This window comes from Aethalodelphis obliquidens, unplaced genomic scaffold (genome assembly GCF_003676395.1).
Source record: "Aethalodelphis obliquidens isolate GAN/ISIS:26980383/991018 unplaced genomic scaffold, ASM367639v1 scaffold20, whole genome shotgun sequence".
Taxonomy (NCBI): domain Eukaryota; kingdom Metazoa; phylum Chordata; class Mammalia; order Artiodactyla; family Delphinidae; genus Aethalodelphis; species Aethalodelphis obliquidens.
This window is the reverse complement of record NW_020837964.1, coordinates 14,708,841-14,735,183: the sequence shown is the minus strand read 5'-3', so window position 1 is coordinate 14,735,183 and position 26,343 is coordinate 14,708,841. Positions and strand designations below refer to the sequence as shown.

The 26,343-nt window shown below is 39.5% G+C and overlaps 2 protein-coding genes across 16 annotated transcripts in view; one reads left to right on the top strand and one right to left on the bottom strand.

Moving 5' to 3' along the window:
• The first annotated feature begins 6,125 nt into the window (after positions 1-6,125).
• PKD1L3 (polycystin 1 like 3, transient receptor potential channel interacting) lies at positions 6,126-22,506 on the top strand. Its single transcript, XM_027119414.1, has 6 exons — positions 6,126-6,179; positions 6,653-6,838; positions 16,131-16,232; positions 18,008-18,142; positions 18,536-18,617; positions 21,521-22,506. The coding sequence occupies exons 3-6, from the start codon at positions 16,209-16,211 to the stop codon at positions 21,559-21,561; spliced, it is 282 nt and encodes a 93-aa protein (XP_026975215.1). The 5' UTR covers positions 6,126-6,179; positions 6,653-6,838; positions 16,131-16,208; the 3' UTR covers positions 21,562-22,506.
• IST1 (IST1 factor associated with ESCRT-III) overlaps positions 19,220-26,343 on the bottom strand; it is a 31,288-nt gene continuing 24,164 nt past the window's right edge. For 5 of the 15 annotated variants that reach the window (XM_027119397.1, XM_027119394.1, XM_027119396.1 and 2 more), the window contains 6 exons: positions 25,903-25,986; positions 25,269-25,379; positions 23,845-24,045; positions 22,921-23,063; positions 21,828-21,876; positions 19,220-20,588 (listed from right to left, as the gene is read on the bottom strand). In XM_027119397.1, coding sequence (XP_026975198.1) covers positions 20,403-20,588; positions 21,828-21,876; positions 22,921-23,063; positions 23,845-24,045; positions 25,269-25,379; positions 25,903-25,986 — 774 coding nt within the window. In that variant the 3' untranslated portion in view covers positions 19,220-20,402. The remainder of the gene's footprint in view (positions 20,589-21,827; positions 21,877-22,920; positions 23,064-23,844; positions 24,046-25,268; positions 25,380-25,902; positions 25,987-26,343) is intronic. The other 10 variants (XM_027119402.1, XM_027119399.1, XM_027119401.1 and 7 more) reach the window with 7 other exon arrangements.

Sequence of the window (26,343 nt, the reverse complement as noted above, 5' to 3'; positions counted from 1 at the left end):
CTTTTTGAGGAACCTCCATACTGTTTTCCATAGTGGCTGCACCAATTTACATTCCCACCAAGGGTAGGAGGGTTCCCTTTTCTCCACACCCTCTAGAGCATTTGTTATTTGTAAACTTTTTAATGATGGCCATTCTGAGCAGTGTGAGGTGATACCTCATTGTAGTTTTGATTTGTATTTCTCTAATAATTAACAGTGATGAGCATCTTTTCATGTGCCTGTTGGCCATCTGTATGTCTTTTTGGAGAAATGTCTATTAAGGTCTTCTGCCCAGTTTTTGATTGCATTGTTTGTTTTTTTGTTATTGAGTTGTATGAGCTGCTTGTGTATTTTGGAAATTAAGCCCTTGTCAGTTGTATCATTTGCAAATATTTTCTCCCAATCCGTAGATTGTCTTTTCATTTGATTTATGGTTTCCTTTGCTGTGCAAAAGCGTATAAGTTTGATTAAGTCCCATTTGTTTTTTGGGTTTTTTTGCTTTTATTTCTGTTTCCTTGGGAGAGTGACCTAAGAAAACATTGGTATGATTGATGTCAGAGAATGTTTTGTCTATGTTCTCTTCTAGGAGTTGTATGGTGTCATGTTTTATTTTTAAGTCTTTAAGCCATTTTGAGCTTATTTTTGTGTGAGGGTGTGTTCTAACTCACTGATTTACATGCTACAATCCAACTTTCCCAGCACCACTTGCTGAAGAGACTGTCTTTTCTCCATTGGATATTCTTGCCACCTTTGTGAGAGATTAATCGACCATAGGTGTGTGGGTTTATTTCTGTGCTCTCTATTCTGTTCTATTAAGCCATATGTCTGTTTTTGTGCCAATACCATGCTGTTTTGATTACTGTAGCTTTGCAGTATTGTCTGAAGTAGAATGACTAAAATATCGATAATACTAAATGCTGGTGAGGACGCAGAGTAACTGGAAACTCTCATTCATTGGTGGTAGAAATGAAAAAATGGCATAGCCACTTTGGAAAGCAGTTTACCAGTTTCATACAGAGTTATACAGTTACCATATAACTTAGTAATTGCACTCCCAGGTGTTTACCCAAAAGAAATAAAAACCGGGACTTCCTTGGTGGTCCAGTGGTAAAGAATCTGCCTTCTAATGCAGGGGACGCGGGTTCAGTCCTTGGTCAGGGAACTAAGATTCCCACATGCCGCAGGGCAGCTAAGCCCATGTGCCACAACTACTGAGCTCGTGCGCCTCAATGAGAGAGCCTGCATGCTGCAAATTACAGAGTTCATGTGCCCTGTAGCCTGCGCACCACAACTAGAGAAGAGAAAACCCTCACGCCACAACTAGAGAGAAGCCCACGTGCCTCAACAAAGACCCAACACAGCCAAAAATAAATAAGTAAATAATTAAGTAGAAATAAAAACTTATGTTCACACAGAATTGTGTGAATATTTGTAGCACCTTTATTCATAATTGCCAAGGATGGGACTTCCCTGGCAGTCCAGTGGTTAAGACTCTGCGCTTCCACTGCAGGGGGTACGGGTTTGATCCCTGGTCAGGGAACTAAGATCCCACATGCCACATGGTGTGGCCAATAATAATAATTATAATTATAATAATTGCCAAGGATGGAACCAACCCAAATGCCCATCAGCTGGTGAATGGATAAGCTGTGGTACATCCATACAGTAGACTACTCAGCAATGAAAAAGAACAAACTACTGGTACATGTAGTGACATGGATGAATCTCAGATGTATTATTGTAAGTGAAAGAAGCCAGTTCCAAAAGCATACTTTATGATTCCATTTATATGACATTCTGCAAAAAGCAAAACCTACATGGATGAAGAATCTTTCAGTGGTTCCCAGAGATGGAGGTAGTAAAAAGGGCTGATCACAAAGGGGCAGCATCAGGGGATTTTTGGGGGTGATGAAACTGTAACGTATCTTGATTATAGTGGTGGATACTCTGTGTATTTGTCAACACGTAGAATTATACACCAAAAAGAGTGTTTTTTTAATGTGTGTAAATACATTTTTTAAAGCTAAAAACCTTTGTTATTACAATGGCTAAAAACTGTAAAAAGTTCCTCTTCACTGGTCAAATAACTTAGAACAGTAAGATTCAATTTTGCTTTTAAAAATGGCAAAGGAAAACAAATGATAATACACAGTGATACCAGGGAAAATGGGCATTTAATGCTGGTTGAGGAAAATCTGGCAGTATACAGTAAAAGCCTTCAAATTCTGCATCCCTTTGCTGAGTAAGTTTCATTTCTAAGGATCTATTCTGAGAAAATTCAGAGTGGTTTATAATAATAAAATGGCAACAATTTAAATGTTCAAAAATAGGATATTGCTTAATATAAGACAGCCATATCTGTGTAATGGGATACCGAGCAGCCATTTAAAATGTTATAGAAAATGTAAGGATGTGGAAAACTGGTCCAGATATATTAAGACAAAAATGATTAATGGATGTATTACAAATTTTTTAAGTTTCTTAAAAATCTCTGTTTTTGAAAATTTTTATAATAAATGTATATAAGTTTTTAAAAGTTGGAAAGTATAAAAAGAGGAACAGGAGATGGAAACCAATGTGTTAGCTTAGCTATCGGTATTGCTAAAGTGCAGTTTGGTTGAACTCATGGCCAAGTGTACTTTTTAGTAATTTCCCCTCAAATGTAATGCTTGAGACAATCCACTAGAGGGCGACTTTAGGTCTGCAGAGCAGACACACCTGGAATTGCCACATCACAATAGGGGTGTGTGGCAACGGGCCGGAAATACTACTGTTGTCCTTTGTTCTCTGAGGACTGGAGCACTTTCCTCCCCTCCCAGGAAATTTAAGGAGCGGGGGATACTTGTTTCCCCTAACAGAGGCTTAAGGTCTTACTCAATTCTAAGATTCCATGCCTGCTTCAGCAAAACTGGCACTTTCAAAAATATTGCTTCTTCAGTCTAGCACATCAAAGTTGTTCCAAAAACAGGTGTCAGTGAACACCTTATACAGATCATCACAAATCATTTAATAGTTTAAACTTTCCTAGCCAAGCAGATTAAGGACTACAAGCAAAAATACAAAGATTAACATTATATCAACCACATCCTCATGGTTATGCAAAAATAATTATGAATTTACTTAATTCTCAGTTTTCCATAAAAATAAAGGGCCAAGTCACTGAAATGTATTAATCATACCCACCTTTACCTAACAGCGCCACCTTCTTGGTTCCTGTAATATCTGCTCATTAAGTTTCTTCTCTGACTTTCCTGTCTAGGTGATCTTCCTCACATTGTTTCACTCACTGCTGCTGAACAGGATGCTGTGCTTCACAAAGAGAAGGAACATCAACAGGATCTTGGCAGTCTTGGGTAATTCAAGTAGTTCTAACTAATATCTAATTTTGCAAATAGCAAATTGTATCAGAACAGTGGGCTCCTAGCCACCTCACTGGCTCAGAGGAATCTATCCATTCAGGATCTTGTCTCTGACCAGCTGTTGCACCTTCTTCCCAGCCCAAGACTAACCAGTGCGTCACCAACACTCTTTGTGATCCATCCCTCCTTAGATCTCTCAATGCTTCTACTCTTCCCTGTATTCTAGATTCCTTCCTAGTGTTTCTACCTTTGAGCCCCAAGTGCTGATTCCAACTGCTCACCCTCTGTATCTGAATGCCTGCAGGTATCTCAAATTAAACATGCCCCAAGCAGAATTATTTGCCTGCCCCACAAATTCACTTCTTTACTGTTTTCTCATTTCAGTTAATAGCATCACCATTCTCTAAAAACATAATAATCCTAAATCCCACCCACCATTCAGTCACCAAACCTGAGGGAGTCTACCCTCTAAATAACTGACTAGAGCCACTCATATTACATGGATGAAACTCACAAACACAAAGATGGCTGAAAAGCAAACTGCAGAAAAATTAACACATTTTTTAACATCTTTATTGGAGTATAATTGCTTTACAATGGTGTGTTGGTTTCTGCTTTATAACAAAGTGAATCAGTTATACATATATCCCCATATCTCATCCCTCTTGCATCTCCCTCCCTCCCACCCTCCCTATACCACCCCTCTAGGTGGTCACAAAGCACCGAGCTGATCTCCCTGTGCTATGCGGCTGCTTCCCACTAGCTATCTGTTTTACATTTGGTAGTGTATATATGTCAGTGCTACTCTCTCACTTCGTCTCAGCTTACCCTTCCCCCTCCCCGTGTCCTCAAGTCCATTCTCTACGTCTGCGTCTTCATTCCCATCCTGCCTCTAGGTTCTTCATGACCATTTGTTTTGTTGTTGTTGTTGTTTTTTCTTTTTGTGGTATGCGGGCTTCCCACTGCTGTGGCCTCTCCCGTTGCGGAGCACAGTCTCCGGACGCGCAGGCTCAGCGGCCATGGCTCACGGGCCCAGCCGCTCCGCGGCACGTGGGATCTTCCCGGACCGGGGCACGAACCCGCGTTCCCTGCATCGGCAGGCGGACTCTCAACCACTGCGCCACCAGGGAAGCCCGACCATTTGTTTTTTTTAACACACCATTTTAATCATGCAAAACAATGCATGTCTTGCTTAGAGACATATTTTTTAATGAAGAAATGCATAGGATGATACACTCCAAAATTTAGGAGAGGATTAGCTCTCTGAAGGAAAGAAGGGATACCATCACAGAGGTACACAGCGGATTTTATCTTGGCAATCACTTATTTCTTAAACTGAGTGGTGGGCACGCTGCTAAGGGGTTGGTATCTTATTCCTTATGAGATTGAAAAGTTAGTAATCTGACTATAACTGCCTTCCTAGCCCTCATTTCATCTCTCCGTCTCTTGAATTGCTGTTCCCTCTACTAAAATGACTTTTTTCTTGTCCTTATCCTTGTCCATCTAGAGAATTCTTTCTGACTCAACATTCAAAACAGATGTCACATGTCACTGCCTCTGGGCCACCTTCTCTGAATTCCTCAGGGAGGTTTTTCCTTTCAGTGATCCCTCAGCATTTGGTTCTTACAGGCTGACAAGTTTTAGGTCATAGTCTAACTCCCCCTCTCTCTCCGTCTTGATTTACATGTTTCTATATTCTTCTGCTTACAGTGTGGTCTGGAGACCAGCAGCGCTGGCATCTCCTGGAACTGTCAGATATGCAGAATCTTAGGCCTCACCCCAGAAACTGCATTTTAACAAAATTCCAGGTCATCCCCTGGCACATTAAACTTTGAGAACCACCACTCTGGAACAGTGCTCCCATCGGGTGGTCCGCTGACTAAAACTGTTTCTAGTCCAAGATAAGTACAGAAATTGAGAATAAGCATTTAGAAACTTTTAGAGCAGTTGGGCAGACTAATTTTAGGCCTATTGAATCTAATTTTCAAAATGGTTCTTGTATTTTGTAGGCCTCTGTTCTATGTCATTTTCCTAGTAATTCGTTTTTACTGTATTTTTACAAAAGTATCAGTCCCTGATGGATTGGAAATTTTAAGTCTTTCATGATAGTTTGGGAAGGGCTGCTTAGATAGCTTTATTCTCTATTTCAACATTTAACAGGAGATACTCATAGAAGATGCTCAACAAATGTTGATGAATAACTACTTAATGAAATATACCCTTTTTTGGCCTATATTTGAATTTTTGACAGCAAGATGTCCTTCATCATTACCCGGTTCGAGAGATGAAAACAACCCCATCTGCGTAGCCCCAGCTATGAATGGTCCAGTTAAGCACCCAGAAAGAACCTTGAAAGAGAAGAAATTCTTCAAGTTGACAGGAGATATTTTGGGTATGGAGAAAAAATGGTAACCTGTTGATACAGCAGCACATTTCCCATCAAGGAAAGGGGGAATGAGAATTAAATGGAAAATAAAGAAGAAGGGTGGAAAACTATTTTAAAATATTCACCTCGAAAAATTCTGGATTCCCTTAAGCAAGGCTGTAAGGTGAATGGAAGGACTCCTGAACTTGGAATCTTGAGATCTAATTGTGTGTTTCAGTAAGTCACTTTCTCTACCTGCAGAATGTAATAATGAAACTTGATCTACATCGCATGGTGGAGGGAAAATGAATATGCTTTGAAAAATAGATGTCCTGGGAATTCCCTGGTGGTCCAGTGGTTAGGACTCCGCGCTTCCACGGCAGGGGGCACGGGTTCGATCCCTGATGGGGGAACTAAGATCCCACATGTCACGCAGCATGGCCAAAAAAAAAAAACTGCTGTCCTATAAGTGCAAGGTAACTGGTTCAACATGTCTAGTGTTTGGGTTATTGGATTCTCTGGACCAAAGAAGACAAATTCTGTTTTTATCATGCCTTCCCTTCTTGTGAACACAGACAATCTATAGATAACTGGGGAGGGGAAGGGGAGGAGATGAAAGGAGTGGTCTGGGGGGACATTTAGACCTAAGAACTAAAATACAACACTTGTGTGAGATTTTATGTATCTTATTTTTAAGTAAAATTTCTGATCAGTGGCAGAATAATTCTGGGAAGGATATATGTAGATATCTATAGATATATAGATAGATATTGCTAAGAGCCAAATGCTTTTGCTTTTCTGTTTGCAATTATTAGGTTGAACCATATCAAATTGCCAACTTTTGACTGTTTTTGACCTATAAAAGTCGGTCAGCTTAGGAAAAAATGAAGAAAAACATAGAGGATTTCTAAGCTAACTACTCACCTGTGATTTTCTCTTCTAAAACTAGTACAAATACTCTTCCTTATCCTGTTGATGACTGCAGTCTACTCAGCACACAACTCCAACAGATTTTACCTCCGTCAAGCTATCCACAAGAGCTTTCCTTACCGCTTCTCAGAGATCAAACTTCTTAAGCATTTCTACCCCTGGGCCAGGAGCACCGTCCTTCCTAACCTGTACAGGGATTACAGAGGTAAGAACACAGTCCTGGGGCCCAGCCCTGCAAATGTGGGGTGCAGTTTGTTTTCCAAACACCCCTGCAGTAACCCATTAGAACACTGGAGAAAGGTCTGCTGGCTTTTTCAAAATGACTGCACCTCTGTGGGCACCCAAAGGTCCACTCCCAGGGCCCCATCTAAGCAGGTTCAGGTGTATGTCTGTTCACCCAAGGGTGATCAGGCCCATGAAGGCTGATTCCCACTGATGAGTTTCACAAGAGGCTGATAAACAAAATTGAGACTTTATTCACTAACAACATGAAAAGTAATTGGAGTGATCCCTGGGACTGGTTGCCTCCTTGTGAAGGAGGGAACCACATGTAGCTGAGAAGTTTGTTCTATAAGCACAAAACCACGAAAACAGTGTAACCAGAAAGATCTCCACACCAGATGATATTTTGATATATTGCCTGATGTGCAGTCATTCCCAAGTCTGTGATGTGTCTGTGTAACTTTTCTTGGTTATCCAGTTCAGTTCCACGAATATGTAGTGAACACCTAGTATGCTGGGAACTGTCCTAGGAGCTAATAAAATGATGGACATTACATGGTTTGTACCCTCAAAGAACCTCACCATCAAGAGGAGTTAGTATGGGGACTTCCCTGGTGGCACAGTGGTTGAGAATCCAGCTGCCAATGCAGGGGGACACAGGTTCAAGCCCTGGTCCGGGAAGATCCCACATGCCGCGGAGTTAACTAAGCCCATGCGCCACAACTACTGAGCTTGTGCTCTAGAGCCTGCGAGCCACAACTACTGAGCCCACGTGCCACAACTACTGAAGCCTGTGCGCCTAGAGCCTGTGCTTCACAACAAGAGAAGCCACTGCAATGAGAAGCCCGTGCACCGCTACCAAGAGTAGCCTCCGCTCACCACAGCTAAAGAAAGCCCACGCGCAGCAACGAAGACCCAAACGCAGTCAAAAAACAAAGAAAAAAAAAGAGGAGTTAGTATGAATGCTTGGTTTTTTTTAGATAATTTTTTATTTTTTTCATTTGGCTGCATCGGGTCTTAGTTGCAGCACGCAGGATCTTTTCATTGCAGTGCATGGGCTCTTCATTGCGAAGCGCAGGCTTCTCTCTAGTTGTGGCGCGCGGGCTCAGTAGTTGCCACGCTCGGGCTTAGTTGCCCCACGGCATGTGGGATTTTCGTTCTCTGACCAGGGATCGAACCCACGTCCCTTGCATTGGAAGATGGATTCTTAACCACTCACCCACCAGGGAAGTCCCAGTATGAATGCTTCTTGTTCAGTATCTTTCACCAGTTACCAACACCTTGCCATATTATAACTTTATATCTTATTAAGCTGTATTCTAGAAATTGTTACATTCATTAATCTCAGGATTGGTGGCTTTCTGTTGGGATCTGGAACATCTCCTAGGTTCCTGAAAAAAATCTGAATGATATGTTCATCTCAGCAAACATGTATAGTCGTTTTTTTAAAATTAATTTTTATTGGAGTATAGTTGATTTACAATGTTGTGTTTCTGCTGTACAGCAAAGTGAATCAGTTATACATATATCCACTCTTTTTTAGAATCTATTCCCATATAGGTCATTACAGAGTACTGAGTTCCCCGTGCTATATAGCAGGTTCTTATTAGTTATCTATTTTATATATAATAGTGTGTATATACAATCCCAATCTTCCAATTTATCCTTCCCCCACTTTCCCCCTTGGTAAGCATAAGTTTGTTTTCTACATCTGTATAATCTTTTCTTAAACGTGTACTTGTTGCATTTAAGAGTTTTAACAGATGGCAACTTCTGTACCTTGCGTGTTGATTCTTTCTAGTTGAGTTTTAAATGGTGACAGTTCTAGGTTGAGGGCATATTCTGTTTGCAGTCAGTAACTGTCTATACTGACTTAAATAAAAAGTGAATCAGACCGTGGGTGGCTAAGGCTAGTGCCATCACAATAGACATGTTCTCCTCTTAGACTCCTTTGCTTTACAGTATAGTGTTGTGGTCCAAAGGCGCAGACTCAGAAGGCTGCCCAGACTGCCCAGGTTCACATCCTTGCTCTCCACTTACCAGCAGTGTGTTCTTGGGTAAATTACTCAACCTCCTGTGCCTCAGTTTCCCCATCTGTACAATGGGTATAATCTTAGGACCTACACTGTAAGATAGATGTGAAGATTAAAACCTTAGTAGATCTAAGTGCTTAGAACAGTGTCGGGCACATACTGTTCGGTCGATGGGTGTTAGCTATTGTTATTAACTGGGGCAGTTGGAGCTCTGGTTGTACTAGAACCACAGAGTTTACATGAGTTACCTGGACATACTAAGGAAGAGCAGCAGCAATCTGTAGATGTAGATAATGAAATAGAATTAGGTAGATATGGGGTAAACAGCAGTAAAAATTGTAACTAACATTTTTTAACTCTTCAACTGCTAAAAAATTTTCGCTTTCAGAATTGATGTAGCCCAGTCCCATTAGTCCACTTGTTTTCAGGAATATTGAAGCCCAAGCCATTCATGGCAGATAATCTGTATCCTGTAAATAAATCTGTATCCTATAAAAACAGAACTTTCCTAAATAGCCTAGTCCAATGTTGAAACACATTTAGGGAAGAATTTTTTTTGTAGGATTTAATTAAAATTCCTCTTGCAGCAATTTAAACTTTATCTCTTTTGACTTTCTTCTGAGGTGAAAAAACACTAATCACAATTCTAGAATTGCACAGTTTTTATTTAAGAAATATAAAGTAAGGCCATCTTTGAAGGTTAAGTCACCCTTTACCTTTCTCTTTTATCTTCTGCAGGACCCTAGGTCCTTTAATAACCTACTGCAAACCTCTCCCTGCCAAATTTTGTAACATAATCTTTTTCTTTCATGTTAAAACATTTTTCATAATTAAAACATGAATATGTAGAAAATCCATATGTACCATGATGTATATTGTGCAACTCTCCTTTATCCCCTGATCCCCCTTCTCTCTTTCCTAGAGGCAACTACATTCCCAATTGATTATACAGACATACCTCACTTTACTGCATTTCACCTTACTGCACTTCGCAGATACTGCATGTTTTCTTTAACAAACTGAAGATGTGGCAGCCCTGTGTCAAGCAAATTCATTGGCGCCACTTCTCCAACAGCATTTACTCACTTCGTGTCTCTGTGTCACATTTTGGTAACTCTCGAAATATTTCAAACTTTTTCATTATTGTATTTGTTAGGGTGACTTGTGATCAGTGATCTTGGATGTTACTATTGCTAAAAGAAGGCTCAGGTGATGATTAGCATTTTTTAGCAATAAAGTATTTTTAATTTAGGTGTATGTACATTGTTTAGACATAATGGTATTGTACACTTAATAGACTATAATACAATGTAAACATAACTTTTTTTTTTTTTTTTTTGGCCACACCGCACGGCCTGTACGATCTTAGTTCCCCAACCAGGGATTGAACCCGGGCCCCAGCAGTGAAAGCGCCAAGTCCTACCGAACCACTGGATAGCCAAGGAATTCCCTAAACGTAACTTTTATATGCACTGGGAAACCAAAAAATTCATGTGACTTGCTTTATTGCAGTGGTCTAGAACCAAACCCATAGTATCTCCAAGGTATACTTGTAAATTCTTTCAGAGGTAATCTATACATTTGTAAATACATTAGATGATAAATAGCAGCATACTATACACATTGTCATGCCTTTTTGCCTTTTCCCCTCAATTTGCCTGGAGATTGTTCCATCAGCATATATAAAGCTGTCCCTTTTTATGTTTTATTCATTTACTATATAGTATGCCATTGCGTGGATGTACCATAAGTTTTATGACCAGTTCCCTATTAATAGACATTTAGATTGTTTCCACTCTTATACTGTTAACAATAATACTACCATTTATACCCTTTTACATATGTAATTTCACTCATGTGCAAATATATCTGTAAGATAAGTACCTTGAAAAGACTTGCTAAAAATGTATATCCATTTTTCATTTAGAAAGATATTGCCAAATTGTTCTCCTCAATTGTACCAATTAATGTTCCCATGAGCAATGTATTAGATCTGCCCACATCGCCAACAGTTCAGTGAACATTGGTGTTTTCATACAATACAGGTAACTCTGAAATATACAAAAGGTTTGCGACTGCACTCGTGAGAAAATGCAAGTTTAAACTAAGGAACCGTTTTTCACCTCTCATATGGACAAAACTTGCCTCTGCTCTTGCCCTTCTTCATTCCATCTTCCCCATATTATTTTTTTACAACATAAATGTGTTTTGTCCCTGTTCAAAACCTCCCAATGGATTCCATCATACTTAAAAGCCCAAACCCTTTCTAAAGTTTACTCTAGGGCCTTCCCTGTCCAGAGCTGTAGCTACATCTGTTACTTCTCCTACCCTCATTCTGACCCTCATTCACTCTAATTCAGCCATACAAGCTTCTGTGCTCTCCTTAAACACGATGCACATGCTCTTGCCTTGGAACTTGCTGTTGCCCTGACGTTTGCATTGGGAGCTCCAAACTTTATTAGGGTCTTTCTCATAAGCCACCTCCTCTTAGAAACCTCTAATCATCCTGTAAATAAACAGCACTGCTCCCTCCTCACAGAACACTCTCTATCCCCTCTTCCTACTCAGTTTATTCTTTTTTTAATTAATTTTTTATTTATTCATTCATTTTTGGCTGCGTTGGGTCTTCGTTGCTGTGCGTGGGCTTTCCCTAGTTGCGGTGAGTGGGGGCAACTCTTCTTCGTTGTGGTGCGCGGGCTTCTCACTGCGGTGGCTTCTCTTGTTGCCGGAGCACGGGCTCTAGGCGCGCAGGCTTCAGTAGTTGTAGCACGCGGGCTTAGTTGCTCCGCGGCTCAGTTTTCTTCATAGCACAATTATTACCTGAATATTGTTTGGTTATTGCCTGTCTCCCTCCCTCTTCAAATGTGAATGCTCTGTGGACAGGGACTCTTGTCCACTGCTGTGTTCCCAGCACCTAGAACAGGACCTGGTGTATGTAAGCACTCAATACATACTGATTGAGAGAAAGAATGAATCAATGTCATTCTATAATTTTTGCCCATTTTTCATTGGGCTGCTTGGTTTTGTTTGCTTGTTTTGATAAATGGGAGCTTTTTATGTATTAAGAGCTCGTTCAGTTGTAGAGATTTAGATATTTATACAGAAACAAAATAAGGATTTATAAAAATTAATTTAGGGAATTGGTAGCTTATGATGTTCTATCTGGGAGTGTGGTATGCTTTTTCTATTCTCATCTGCATTTGTATCCCTCAGTAATATTAAATTCTCTTCATATAATTCTTGCACATCTCTTGTTAGGCTTATCTTTTGTGGTCTATTGTGAATGAGATTTTATTTCACTATAGTTTCTAAGTAAATATTGTTTGAATATATGAAGGCTATTGATTTTATTATATTTAGTACCCAGCCAGCTTGCTTAATTTTTTTGTTAAGTAATAGTTTTTAGGTTCTCTTTTCTCCCCAGCTTTATTGAGGTACAATGGAGAAATTAAAATTGTATATATTTAAGGTACAATGTGATGTTTTGATATATGAATAAATTGTGAAATGTTTACCACAATCAAACTAATTAACATATCCATCACCTCACACGGTTACATGTTTTGTTTTTAGTGTGATAAGAACTTATTCTCTAAGCAAATTTCAAGTATACAATATATTAACTATAATCTATAAACTATAATCATGCTATACATTAGATCTCCAGGACTTATTGATTTTAAAACTAAAAGTTTGTATACTCTGACTGACATCCACCCATCCTCCTCCCCACCCCAGCCCCTGGTAACCACCATTCTACCCTCTGGTTCTGTAAGTTCGACTTTTAAAAATTGCACTTATAAGAGATCATACATGTTTCTTTGTTTGGCTTATTTCATATCTTCACTTTCGTGAATAATCCTGCTATGAACATGGGAGTGCAGATATCTCTTCAAGATGATTTCATTTCCTTTCAATATATAGCCAGTAGTAGGATTACTGGATCATCTAGTAGCTCTATTTTTAATTTTTTGAGGAACCTCCATGCTGTTTTCCATAATGGCTGTACCAACTTACATTCCCACCAACAGGGCTCCTTTCTCCAAACCCTCACCAACATTTGTTATTTCTTGTCTTCTTGATAATAGCCATCCTAACAGTCATGAGGTGATATCACATTGCAGTTTCGGTTTGTTATTTCCTTGATGATTAGTGATTTTTACATATACCTGTTGGTCATTTGTATTTCTTTAGAAAAATGTGTATTCAGGTCCTTTGCCCATTTTTTAATCAGGATGATTTTTTTTTGGTATTGAGTTGTATGAGTTCTTTAGGGATTTTGGATTTTAACCCCTTATCAGATATATAGTTTGCAAATATTTTCTCCCACTTCATAGGCTGCCTTTTGTTTATTGTTTCCTTTGCTGCACAGAAACTTTTTAGTTTGAGGTAGTCCCACTTGTTATAGCTTTTGTTGCCTGTGCATTTAGCGTCATATCCAAAAAACTGCCAAGACCAGGGTCAAGAAGCTGCTTCTATTTTCTCATAGGAATTTTGCAGTTTCAGGTCTAAGGTTTAAGTTGTTAATCCATTTGATTTTTTGAATATGGCAAAATAAAAGTGTCCAACTGCATTCTTTTGCATGTGGAAATCCAGTTTTCCTAGCATTATTTGTTGAAGAGACTAGCCCCATTGTGTATTCTTGGCACCCTTGTCATAGATTAGTTGGCCGAATCTATGGGTGTGGGTTTAATTCTGGGTTTTCTATTCAGTTCCATTGTTCTATGTATCTGTTTTTATCCCAATATCATAGTATTTTGATTACTATAGTTTTGCAATATAGTTTGAAATCAGGAAGTGTGATGCTTCCAGCTTTGTTCATCTTTCTCAAGATTATTTTGGCTATTCATGGTATTTTTGTGGTTCCATACAAATTTTAGGATTTTCTCTATTTCTGGGGAAAATGCCACTGGAATTTTGATAGAGATTGCATTGAATCTGTAGATCACTTTGTGTAGTATGGACATTTAAACAATATTAACTCTTCCAATCCATGAATGTGGGAAATCTTCCCATTTACTTTTGTCTTTTTCATATCTTTCATCAATCTCTTATAGTTTTCATTGAACAGATTTTTCACCTCGGTTAAATTTATTCCCAAGTGTATTATTCTTTTTGATGTTATTGTAAATGAGACTTTAATTCCTTTTTCAGCTAGTTGTTAGTGTAACAAAATGCAACTGATTTTTGTATTTTGATTTTTTATTCTGTAGCGTTACTGAATTCATTTTTTTTTAACAGGTTTTTTGGTGGAGTCTTTAGGGTTTCTATATATAAGACCACGTCATCTGCAAAGACAGTTTTACTTCCTCCTTTCTTATTTGGATGCCTTTTATTTATTTTTCTTACCTAACATCTCTGGCTAGGACTTCCAGTACTGTGTTGAATAGATGTGGTGAGAGTTGGCATCCTTGTCTTGTTCCTTATCTTAGAGGAAGAGCTTTTCACAATTGAGTATGATGTTAGCTGTGAGCTTGACATATATGGCCTTTATTATGTTGAAGTACATTCCTTCTTGCCTAATTTGTTGAGAGTTTTTATCATTAAAGGTTGTTAAATTTTGTTGAATGCTCTTTCTGCATCTGTTGAGATCATGTCTTTTTTTTTTTAACATCTTTATTGGAGTATAATTGCTTTAAAATGGTGTGTTAGTTTCTGCTTTATAACAAAGTGAATCAGTTATACATATACATATGTTCCCATATCTCTTCCCTCTTGCATCTCCCTCCCTCCCACCCCTCTAGGTGGTCACGAAGCACCAAGCTGATCTCCCTGTGCTATGCGGCTGCTTCCCACTAGCTAGCTATTTTATGTTTGGTAGTGTATGTATGTCCATGCCACTCTCTCACTTTGTCACAGCTTACCCTTCCCCCTCCCCATATCAAGTCCATTCTCTAGTAGGTCTGTGTCTTTATTCCCATCTTACCCCTAGGTTCTTCATGACCATTTTTTTTTCTTAGATTCCATATATATGTGTTAGTATACGGTATTTTTCTTTCTGACTTACTTCACTCTGTATGACAGACTCTAGGTCCATCTACCTCACTACAAATAACTCAATTTCGTTTTGTTTTATGGCTGAGTAATATTCCATTGTATATATGTACAATGGAGATGTTTTTAATCCTTCATTCTTTTAATATGGTGTATCACATTTATTGACTTACATGGGATCTTAGTTTCCTGACCAGGGATCGAACCCACAACCCCCTGCAGTGGAAAATACAGAGTCCTAACCACTGGACCACCAGGGAAGTCCGAGAATTTAAAAGTTTAAATGTTTGATAGAATTCACCCATGAAGCTATCTGGTCCTGGGCTTTTCTTTGTTGAGAGGTTTTTGATTACTGCTTCAGTCTCCTTACTTATACTTCATATGTTCAGGTTTTCTGTTTATTCATTATTCAGTTGTATGTTTGTAGCAATTTATCCATTTTTTCTAGGTTATCCAGTTTGTTGGTGTGTAATTATTCCTAGTAGTCTCTTATGATCCTTTGTATTTTTGTGGTATCAGTTATAATGTCTCCTCTTTCGTTTATGTAATTTTATTTATTACAATCCTTTTTCTTTTCTTGGTTAGTCTAGCTAAAGGCTTGTCACTTTTGTTGTTCAAAAAAGCTAACTTTTTTTTCTGTTGTCTTTCTAGTCGCTATTTCTGCTCTAATCTTTATTACTTCATTTCTTCTTGTAACTTTAGGCTCAGTTACTAGTTCCTTGTGCAGCAAAGCTAGGTTTTTTATTTGAGATTTTTATTAATGTAAGCATTTATTGCTATAAACTTCCCTCTTAGAACTGCTTTTGCTGCATCTAGCGTCTGTCTTTTCCTAAGTTCTGTAGTCTTGGAATCACATTGCTTCCCTTAGAAAAGGTCACTAAATGGAAAACCATCAGTTCAAGTTGGCAATGAGTTTTGGAGAAGACAGTGGAGCTGGTTTTAGTTGTGCAGGCCCATAGTTAACTAGCAGTATGATAAACTCAAGACATTTGTTTCATCTCTAAAATGGGGATAACATTTAGTTCACAGGATGAACTATATGGAAGTCAAATTTATATGAAAACACTGTAATTACAGAAGAATTCTATGTAGTTTTTAGGCATAGCAATTTGAATGGCCACTAAGGAACTTCCTTAATTTCTATTCCATTGTTTCTACCTTGACCTCACCATTATCAAGCACCTCAGGACCCAAAGAAGTGCAGTCCCCTCTACTGCTCTCCACCCCCATCTGACAGTTCTTTTTCAGTTTAACCTGCTGTTTGGATGGAGCATCTCTGACTACCGAACTTGTCTCAGTTCAGCAGTGACTGTTGTTGGTCTCCTGATGGGAATCTCTCATCACAAGGAGGTAAAAACCCTATTCCTGGTTTCCCTGCAGAATTCTATTTGGTTTAATATATCAAACAAGGGGAGAATTGCTTATAAAAGCAGCCCCTACTGTACCACTGCATACTGGAAAAGGGAGAAACTTAGTTCCTTTGCCATTATTTTATGGTATTACCTATAGATACTGTATAGCTTTTGAGTGGCTGTTACCTTCAGAAATCCTTCCTTTCCTAAGCACATAGTCCCACCTTTCTCACTTCTTCTATCCTTAATCTTACTGCCAAAGACACTGGGCCTGAACTTGTGTTCTCACACCTGGCCAGATTAACATGATTGCTACTGCTTTCTCAAGGGCCCTTTGAAGGGTACAATTGGAAGTGACTTAAAAAAGAAAAATTAGGGAGGTACAAGTCCAGAAAGAACTGCAGTTATTTCTGTTTATAAATACTAATTTCAGAGAGGCTGTTATTTTCTCCCAGGAACTACCTACACAAATCCCTTTCTACTCAACATAAAAAATAAAGTAGGAAACCCAGGTGAGGTTTTGGGTTCCAAACACTAGCACATATAGATTTGATAAGAAAAAAACTGCAATTCAAATTAGTGAAACTGGCAAGATTTTCATCAAAGCTCATCATTCTGATACTCTAGAAATCAAAGGTTACTAATTAAAATGGGTAAATTAACATAGTTTCTAACGTGGAAAGTTACCACCACCTTCCTAAAATCTAAGAAAGATTAACATAATTGCTATTTTGGGTGGACTGTTTTGTTGTGGTTCCAGCCCCAATCACTAGGGAATGAAGTCCTCACCCCTGGAACACTTTATATACTAAAGCTCTTAAAGAAGTAACAATCATAATAAACTTTTGCTGACACCTACTTTTTGACTTAAAAGGGAAAATGGAGTATACTTACTGGGAATAGTCTTGCATCACAAACTCAGCGTTTGCCCAAACTGTTTGGTTTACCTGGAGTTATGATTAAGCTCTTTTAAAATAGGTAGATATAAGCTGGCAGCCATTATAATATCTCTGTCACAGAGATTTCCATCACAATAGTATTTATTGCAAGTATTCATCCTCTAAGTTGTTGGGTGTTTTTTTTTTTTAAACAGTGCCCAGTGGCAATAATGAATGAGCCAATACCAAAGGAAAATAATCATTTTTAAAAGGAACACCTAAATTAAAGAATTTGGAAACCAAATTTTACTGGAAACCATTCTAGTAAGAGAAAGATCTCTTTGTACTGAAAAGGCAAGAATGGCAAAACTCAGTAATTATACTTTTAAAGATAACGATTAAAAAAAATCTAGAAAAAGCAGTAAAAGCCAGTTTTCTATGGCTAACCTTTTAAACTGTATTGAAATGCTCCTATGTTCAGAGTAGAAAGTGCTTGGAATGGCAGAGACAGTTTTCATTATCACTGCTGGTATCTATGTATTTTTTCCAACACACTTTTGCTATTCCTTGAAGCTTCCATGTTTAGAAATATTTTCCAGAATTGCCAACAACTCACAAGGGCTTTGAGTCACTTATAATTCCATTACAACTCACCTGTTTTCTTCTTGTGAAAGCCCTGAAGGCACAATTATTTACACTCTTACAGTCAGTCACTCTTGCTTTTCTGTCCACTCAAAAGTATTTTCCTTTTTAATATTTTTGCTTTTCTAGTTTCCACCAGACATAAGTGTTTCCTTACGTGAATATATCCCAAATGTTAGCATATATCTTACATTTTTAAAGTAGATATTAAACTCTCAGTGTTTAAACTCGAAATGTCCTATTGTCTTTTCAGGTTATTGCTTTAAACCCAGTCCTGGGCTCCTTTCTTATTCTCCTAACCAGTGTCATTTTGATGGTATTTGTGATCATTAACCTTTTTGTTTCTGCCATTTTAATGACCTTTGGTAAAGAAAGAAAGTCCTTTAAGGTAAGTAACTCTGACTCAGTAATTGAAATATAAACCGTATCATGATTTTATCACTGGAAAAGCTCAATTTTAGCTGCTCTTAAGATTACAGACTGACATAACGCACAGTATCAGCATACTCCCTTTATTAGTCTCCACAGCTCTGCCAACCATTTTCCTAGGAAATCCAATTTACCAAAAGTACATTATGTTCTACATCCACTGTCCTATAAATAGCTGACCCTCCACTGTTAAGTAGCAGAAACACTCCAAGGCCTGACAGTAAACCATTAAAGGAAACAGTATCTTTACACTTTATATCTACTTTTTAAAAAATGTATCTTTGGTACTTTTTTCCTCCACCATTAGCAGCAATTTCGATTTCCTTGCTTTTCTCTTTCTGTCTTCCAACAGACTCAGAAAGAAGCTGCACTGATGGATATGCTGCTACTGAAGCTCTCAAGTTTGTTAGGAATACAGCAACACCAGAACACATGTAAGTAAGCAAACAGCTGTAACAGCAATGGCCACTGACAAATGAAGTTTCAAAAGATTAATCCTGTTACCTCTTCGCTTGGCTTATTACTTATTAGTATATTAATACTGCTATTTGCATGGTGTACTTTAGAAGATTATAGATGTTTATAATATACTTAGTTAATTTTGTTAGTGAAGAATCAAAATCCCCTTAGCTGCAGATTCTTATGTTTATGGAACTTGGCACTATCAGAGGGTTAACACTGCAAGAGTGGTGCAGGATAAACCAGCTCTGCTGCCAAACAAACACCAAGTAACATCATTCATGTTCCAGGATGACTATGGGAAACATGAGTCAGAAGTAAGCTCACTGCAACTTTAATTAAAGATACAAGCATGAGATCTGGCTAAGGGGGAGCCCTGTACAGAGAAGTAACCAAGCCAACTCACAGGTAACAATCTGGGCTTAAATACTGAGATCGAAATGGGCCCCTTACTCCCCAGGCATCCTACCCAGGGAGCCAATAAAGTCTGGCTTGTGCCCAGTATGGGTCACTTGCTTAAATACTCTCCACTAAAATCCTGACCCTCGTCATTTGACCAAAACAATGGAGAAAGCGGGGCACAGAATTTTTAATTTTATTAGCAGCTACTGAGCCATGACATACAAATCAATCAAAAACATTAAAGTTGCTTGAAACAAGTGTGTACAGATACACCACACAGAAGCCGAAGTCGTATCTTCCAGTCCCAAATCCATCCTTGTGGGGAAGGATGGCCTTAGCTAGGGGGCAAAACAGTAAGAGTCTCATCCGTCAAGGGAAGGAGCAAAACACCTACAGCCACATGGGCACCAAAAATTTATCTGAGATCAGTTTTTAAAGGTTCTCTTGATCATAACGTTTTCAAATGAAAACAGGAACCCCTCTTCACCTGTAGGCTTTCCAGCTCACTACTCAAGAGACTTGAATATTTCTATTAAGGCTACTGGAAGCCCACCTTAGCCTTGAATGGTGACTTTTGCCCAGTATGTGGCCAGCAATGCAATCCAACAGAACATGCCATGGGGAAAAACAGGAATTTATATACAGTGCTGCCCTCTATTAAAAGGGAAACACAGCACTCAAAATAAAGCAAAAGGCCACAGAGGGCTCCCTGAGAATCCAGTAGAACTAAGAGAGGCCTTCAACTTTCCAAAGTTTGCAACTGGATCCAGGTGGAACAGTGCCCTGCAGCAAGGAGTAGTGTGTATGTCAATGAGAAGACCCAGCTTCTAAGAACTGTTACAATGGCTTCCTGAGCCATTTTCTCTCTCCCATTCAAATTATAGCGAGAAAATAGACAACTTGGCCTTGAATCTCACTCACCACCAATCCCTCTGTACGGAGGGCTTTGTTTCTAAGTCTAGAACCTCAGCACAGAGCTGAGACACTTCATGAAGTACTCTCCTCCACCATCCGGCCATCTTTGACAGCTCTCCCCTTCTCACTCCCCTGTGGAGAGATGGTGGGACAGGAAGGAGAGAAATGGGATCACACTGACAGGAAATGGACAAGCAAGGCTGCCAGGAGCCAGCTGCTCCAACCTCACAATCTCCAGTTGTTAGTCTCTCAGGAGCAATGGAGAACCGGAAAGCAGCAGAGTGTGTCAGAGCAGGAAGAGAGCCCAGAGGAAGAGTGTACTCAGTGATGGTTAACAGATGAAGCAGAATTTCATGGAGATTCTTTGTTACGAGGAGAAATTGCTCAGTCTCATTTCCCAGAACTTGGACCTTGCCTGGTTTAGGAAGCCTATGTTTTCTTTTTCAGCTCTTCAAATCTCCGGGAAAGATCATCAAAGTCAATGTCTTCAGAGGCTGAGGTGTTGGCACCAGCAGATGCAGTTGGTAGTGTGTCTGGCACAGATGGCAATTCTGGCAGTACAAAGTTGTCATAGGTATCCACGGGTCTGGAAGGGGGCTTTGCAGAAGCTTCTGGCTTGGGTCCAGGACCTAATTAAATTACAGTAAGGAGCACAGTGTTAAAAATGCCAGTGGCTCAGATCCTCAAACCCCACAATCCCCCCTGGCAGAAACAATAAAATAATCAAAATACTGGAGAAAACATTGTTTTTTAAAAAATAATTCTAAAGGTCAATAAAAATTTTCAGACAATTAACAGCTACGTTTTCTAATTATGGTTGAATATGTTTTACTTTCCTACAGTGAGAAAAAAGTTTAAGGGAAAGTCAAAGTGTGGTGCATGGGGCTTAGGTACACAGCATTCATTTCAACGGACTGTCCCCTTTCACAAAGGTCTACTCCCATAAGAAAGTCCAAGAAATGGTACTAGAATTCTATTGGGATGAGCTACTCTTTAAGGCTTATGGGAAAAAAATTTTATATGGAATGTTAACATCCATACCGTTTGATGTAACAGAATGTGATCTGTATTTCTAGTCTTCCGTTTTGTATCTTACAAGTTAAAATCATCGCCCTCTCTACCTACTGTATGTTTCCATTTGTATCTAAGTTCTAGAACAGGGAACCTAAACCATAGTTTTAGGAAATAAGAACAGTGCTTGCCTCTGGGATGGAACTGACTAGAAAGGAACACAAGGTAACTTTCTGGGGTGATAGAAATGTTTTGTATCTTTACTGAGGTGGTGGTTACATAATGCATGTGTGTGGAGACACATCAAAACTCATCACAATATACACTTCTGTGTATTTTTTGTATGTAAATTATACCTCAATGAAACTGTCCCAATTTAAAAAAATATTCCCCTCTGGGTTTCTGAAGTGCTGGTAGTGTTTTAATTTTTCAGTGAATGGCTACATGAGCATGCTTGCTTTGTGAAAAGTCACTGAGCTATACACTTATGAGTTATGTCTGTTTCCCCCTCTTTAATGCCCAAATTTAAAAACAATTTTGGTATTTCCAGGCACAGTGGAAATGGAAGCAGCAAGAACATACCGAACTTGAGGATGACTGAAAACTGCAAGGTGAAAAAGAATAATGATACCACTACCAGAAACAGAAACTTGGGAGATTCTTTGGAGCCACGAAAGATCTTTTCTTTTTGGAAGTGGGAAATCCTGAGTTCTATTTCCACCATACTGCATTTGGGGAGAGAACGTGGCATGTAGGTAGAATGCCACGAGCATAAAAACAATCTGAGGGAGGAACAGAGATGAGAAAACAGCAAAGGGTTCAGTACTGAGAAACTCTCAAGAGGGTTTCTGACTCACCAATGATCTGTGCAGAAGAGACATTCTTATCAGCATTAATGTCATCAACCTGAAACACAAAGATCATGACCAAAGGAGAAAGCAATGGCATCACTGGTGAAAGTAATGGTATAAGCCCATGTGTGTTGCAAAAGCTAAGCTGCTCAGCAAAAGCAACAGAAACTGCTCCAAAGAAACTGCCCCTCCGCCCCCTATACTCCTTTCCTGATCTTCTTCCAACCAGACAGATACCATGTTGAACTCATAACTGCCAAGCAGAGGAAAAGAAAATTCTTACCACACCATAACATCTCTCTTTAATCTGTTACCTTCACCTTCCAGGCAGAGAGAAAGCATTCTAAACCACCGCATTCATCTCCAAGAACCAAGTCCTCAAATAATAACAAAGATCTTCTACCTCGTTCCTAGAAACAGCTGTGGGCAATGCTTCAATGCGTGCAAAACCAAAACATAAAAATTCAGGCCCAATGTAAAAACCAAAGGAAAGAACACTAAGCAAGCTCAGGAACAGGGCGATCTCCCTAGATGAGCAAACAAGGCTGGCAGAAAAGTCATCTAATTCTCAACCAAAACCGTTACAACCACCTACAGTTCAAGGCATCATTACCATATTAGCAATAACAGCAAGCTCTAACTATAAGACTAAAATATAAAATTAATGCTATAGGCTGAAGTTTACTAGACACTTATCTGTTTAAGACAAAAATCTGGTTCTTATTCCTTTACACAGTGTTGAGAATTTATAAAACTGGTATTTCAATTATTATCTTCTAGTACCAAGACTGTACCAGCTCAATATGATTCTCTGCCTAGTCTAAAAAAAAGTCTGATCAAGTGCCCTACCCCAACTTTCCAGGATCTGCAGCTCCTTCCTGATTCCTGGCTTAACTGCAGACAAAGCATTGCCACCAACGATGCTGCCACCACCACCACTCCCCATTTCCAGGGTAATATTAAAGCAACACAAGAATCCAAAGCATAGAGCAATGCCAGTACTAGTTGATCAAAACTTTGCCTTCCCTGTGGCCATTATTTTGCTCTCTCTTCATGGATTCACTCTCCTGCTGCTTATAAAAGAGGCTCAGGCACTTACAGATTCATATGATGGGGGAGTTGCTGGTATCTGAGGTGGATGAATATTGGGAAAGGTCTGATAAGTTCCCATTGGCAATCCATTGAAATCCGACTGCAAGAGGAGAAAGGCAACATCAGAGACATTGCCCCGATCTGCAATTTCTGAAGTGTGTAAATAGGAAAGGAGAAATAAATATGTGTGTGTATACAACTATTTTCTCAATGTGTATATATTCACATTGAATACATATATATATAATCAAGATATATATTTAATACATGTATTCAAGAGCCATAAAAGAAAAAGTGCCTAAAAGGACCACATGTGATTAGGAAGAATCCAGATTTTTAAAGATCTGTACCCAAAGGCTATTCTTCAAATTACTAAATTGCCTCCATGTCTACAAGGGAAGCTTCTTACCAGACTTTCTTTTTTGGGGGAGAGGAGACGACCGCACTGCACAACACGTGGGATCTTAGTCCCCTGACCAGGGATCGAACTCACGCCCCATGCAGTGGAAGCATGGAGTCTTAACCACTGGACTGCCAGGGAAGTCCCCAGACTTTCTTACTACCAATGACTTTCATCTTCTTATCTACAAAGGAGGTAGACCTGGTAATAAGTATTGGTTATTCATTTTTGGAAAATGCTACTAGTATACCTACAAGTCCCAAAGGTTCAAGAAACCTACATGAAAAGGAGTTTTTCTAGTACCATCTCTCTAGATTTTCCCACTTCATTACCTACAGATGAACCAAAAGACTTTCTCCAAATCCCAGTGCTATTTTTTCCACAGTATGATCAATAAACTAATACCAAATATTCTTACTGCTAAATCCTCTTGATAACCTACAATTCCTGAGTGTATTCACAGAGCCAACTTGTCATCTTCTGTAACATTTTCTAGAGTTTATATCCATATTTATTTGTATGTGTACTTACTGGTCCCTTTGGAAGAGGGTATGAGAAAGGAGTGTTTGGAGATGGCATAGGCATGGGCATGGGCATTGGCACTGTTCCATCAAGTCCACCAGCTGGTGCTGTGAATCCACCCCCACCTCCTCTTCCAGGGCCCCCTTTCTTCACATCATCTGTGAATCCAACATCAATAAGATCTGTATCTACTCCAGGAGGAGCTTCTGCCTAAGAAAAAGAGAGAAACCCGTATCATTAGGCCTGTCACCAGCTAGGTTCCCCAGGAAGCTGACTCTGAGATGGTGATTAGCGTTGACAGAAGTTTACTGGAGAGGTCTCTTGGGACAGACACCTGTGGAGACATGAAGGAAGCAGGGCTGGGCAAAGGAAGAAGGTGGGCTGCCATGCATTCACAACAAAGGGGTCAGCTAATTCCCCCAGGGAGTTCTGGAGCTAGGCTGGGACTACAGCAGGTGCTCCCAACTGGGGACAAAGGGGCAGAGTCTTTAATCCCCTGCAATGACCAGTTACCAAATACAGGCTGCCCCCAGGAAAGACCCTGGGTAAGGAAGCTGTCTTCTGAGGGCCATTCCTGGAGGGACACTCAGCTGCGTGAGCCACCAGTCATCAATACTCTCAAGAGCTGGGAGAGGGGCTTCCCTGGTGGCGCAGCGGTTAAGAATCTGCCTGCCAGCGCAGGGGACACGGGTTCAAGCCCTGGTCCAGGAAGATCCCACATGCCGCGGAGCAACTAAGCCCGCGCGCCACAACTACTGAAGCCCGTGCACCTAGAGCCCATGCTCTGCAACAAGAAAAGCCACTACAATGAGAAGCCCACATACCGCAACGAAGACCCAATGCAGCCAAAAATAAATTTACTTAAAATAAAAAAAGAGCTGGCGGAATAAATGTTTCTGTCCTGAAATGTGTACTTCAGGCAGGGGGAGGGTTGTCTGAGCAGCACACCAAAACATATACTATACCCAGTCAACATGAACTGCTGATTTACTATTTGCATATCTGCCCTTCTTTCACTGTAAGCCTCTTTAGGACAGGGACCTTGTTTATATATTTTCTGTATTCTCAGCTTTCTGGAGCACATGGCAGGCACACGAAAGATGTTTTCAGGATCTGTTCTGGGTCTTGAGGCTTTTCTTGCTACCCATAGGGGCCTCTCAATTCCTTGAACTTCACTGAAAAGTAGCAATAATGCCACTTTATATTTGTATCAAAGTTTGTACCTTTTCAAAGTGTTTTCAGTCATTCATCTCATCTGATCCCTAAATACTCTGAGAGATGCAGGCGTATTTATTGTTACCCCAGAGGCATTAACTGGACAAAGGCTTAAACTCCCATATGCAAACTTGAGTGCAAAGAAAATGGTTATTTTTCAAAGACAGTGATATCGAGAGACTCATTTTCCTTTGTATTCTAAAAGACTCTAAACGTACCATGACCACAGAGTCAGGCTCATAGGGCACATTGTAGTTCTTGGCAATTTCAATCAGGTATCTCTCCACCAGGATTTTGGGTGGGGCCTCCACACTCAGTTTGTGCATTAGCTGTAAGTAAAAGATCCAGGGTTAAGATGCACCTGCATCAACCAGCTTAAGCCTAACCTGTATCAATTTTAAACTTTGTTCCTCACATTTCAAATTGAGAGGAAAAAAAGAAGCTCCATCCAGTTAAATTATTTTTTTCAATCACAAAGCACAAGACCCGTGTATCTCTCACATTCTCTGGTTACATATGCCTCAAAGACTGATATTGCTGCCTTCCACATTTGAGATCATCTACCCTTCTCCCCACCTCACTTCTACCTCCATAAATCACAAGTGGCACAAAGGATAAGGTACAAAATCAGGAATGACACAGGATGATGGAAAGCTTCACAATCAGAGGTGTAGGACAGGGGTAAGGAGCTGACTGCACTGCCAGACAGCAGTCTTCTCTCTCTTACTATGAAAGGTGCAATCCCAGATTAACCCTACATTACAGTGGTACCCACTGGACTCACTGCAGGCAATAAAAATAACCTGCCCCCACCCCACCCATTGCTTCATGTTTAACAATTATGTTCATTACCCGGTCATTCACAGTTCCAATCTGGTTGGTCCTACATAACTTGCCATATTCCTTGCTATACTTGGCACAGAGTTGATCAGCAACCTACAGAGAAAAAGAACAGTAAATAAAAATGGAAACCACTCCTACAGAGGGCTTCAAGCTTCCTCCTATTAACAGTAAACAGGATTTCCAAAAGACTAGGTCTGTAAAGCCTTAAGGGGTACATATTAATTCATTTAGTTATTTGTTTATCCAGCCATCCACTGAGCTGCAACTATGTGCCAAACTCTATTATAAGCATTATGTTATACACTACAAATGATGAAGAAAAACAGACATTGTACCTACTCTTATAAAATCTTACAGTCTCTGGGTAAAAACAATCATTACTCAAATAATCACAAAGATAAAGGTACAAATGCAGCTGTGATAGGGAAAGGAAAAGTACACTAAACTATC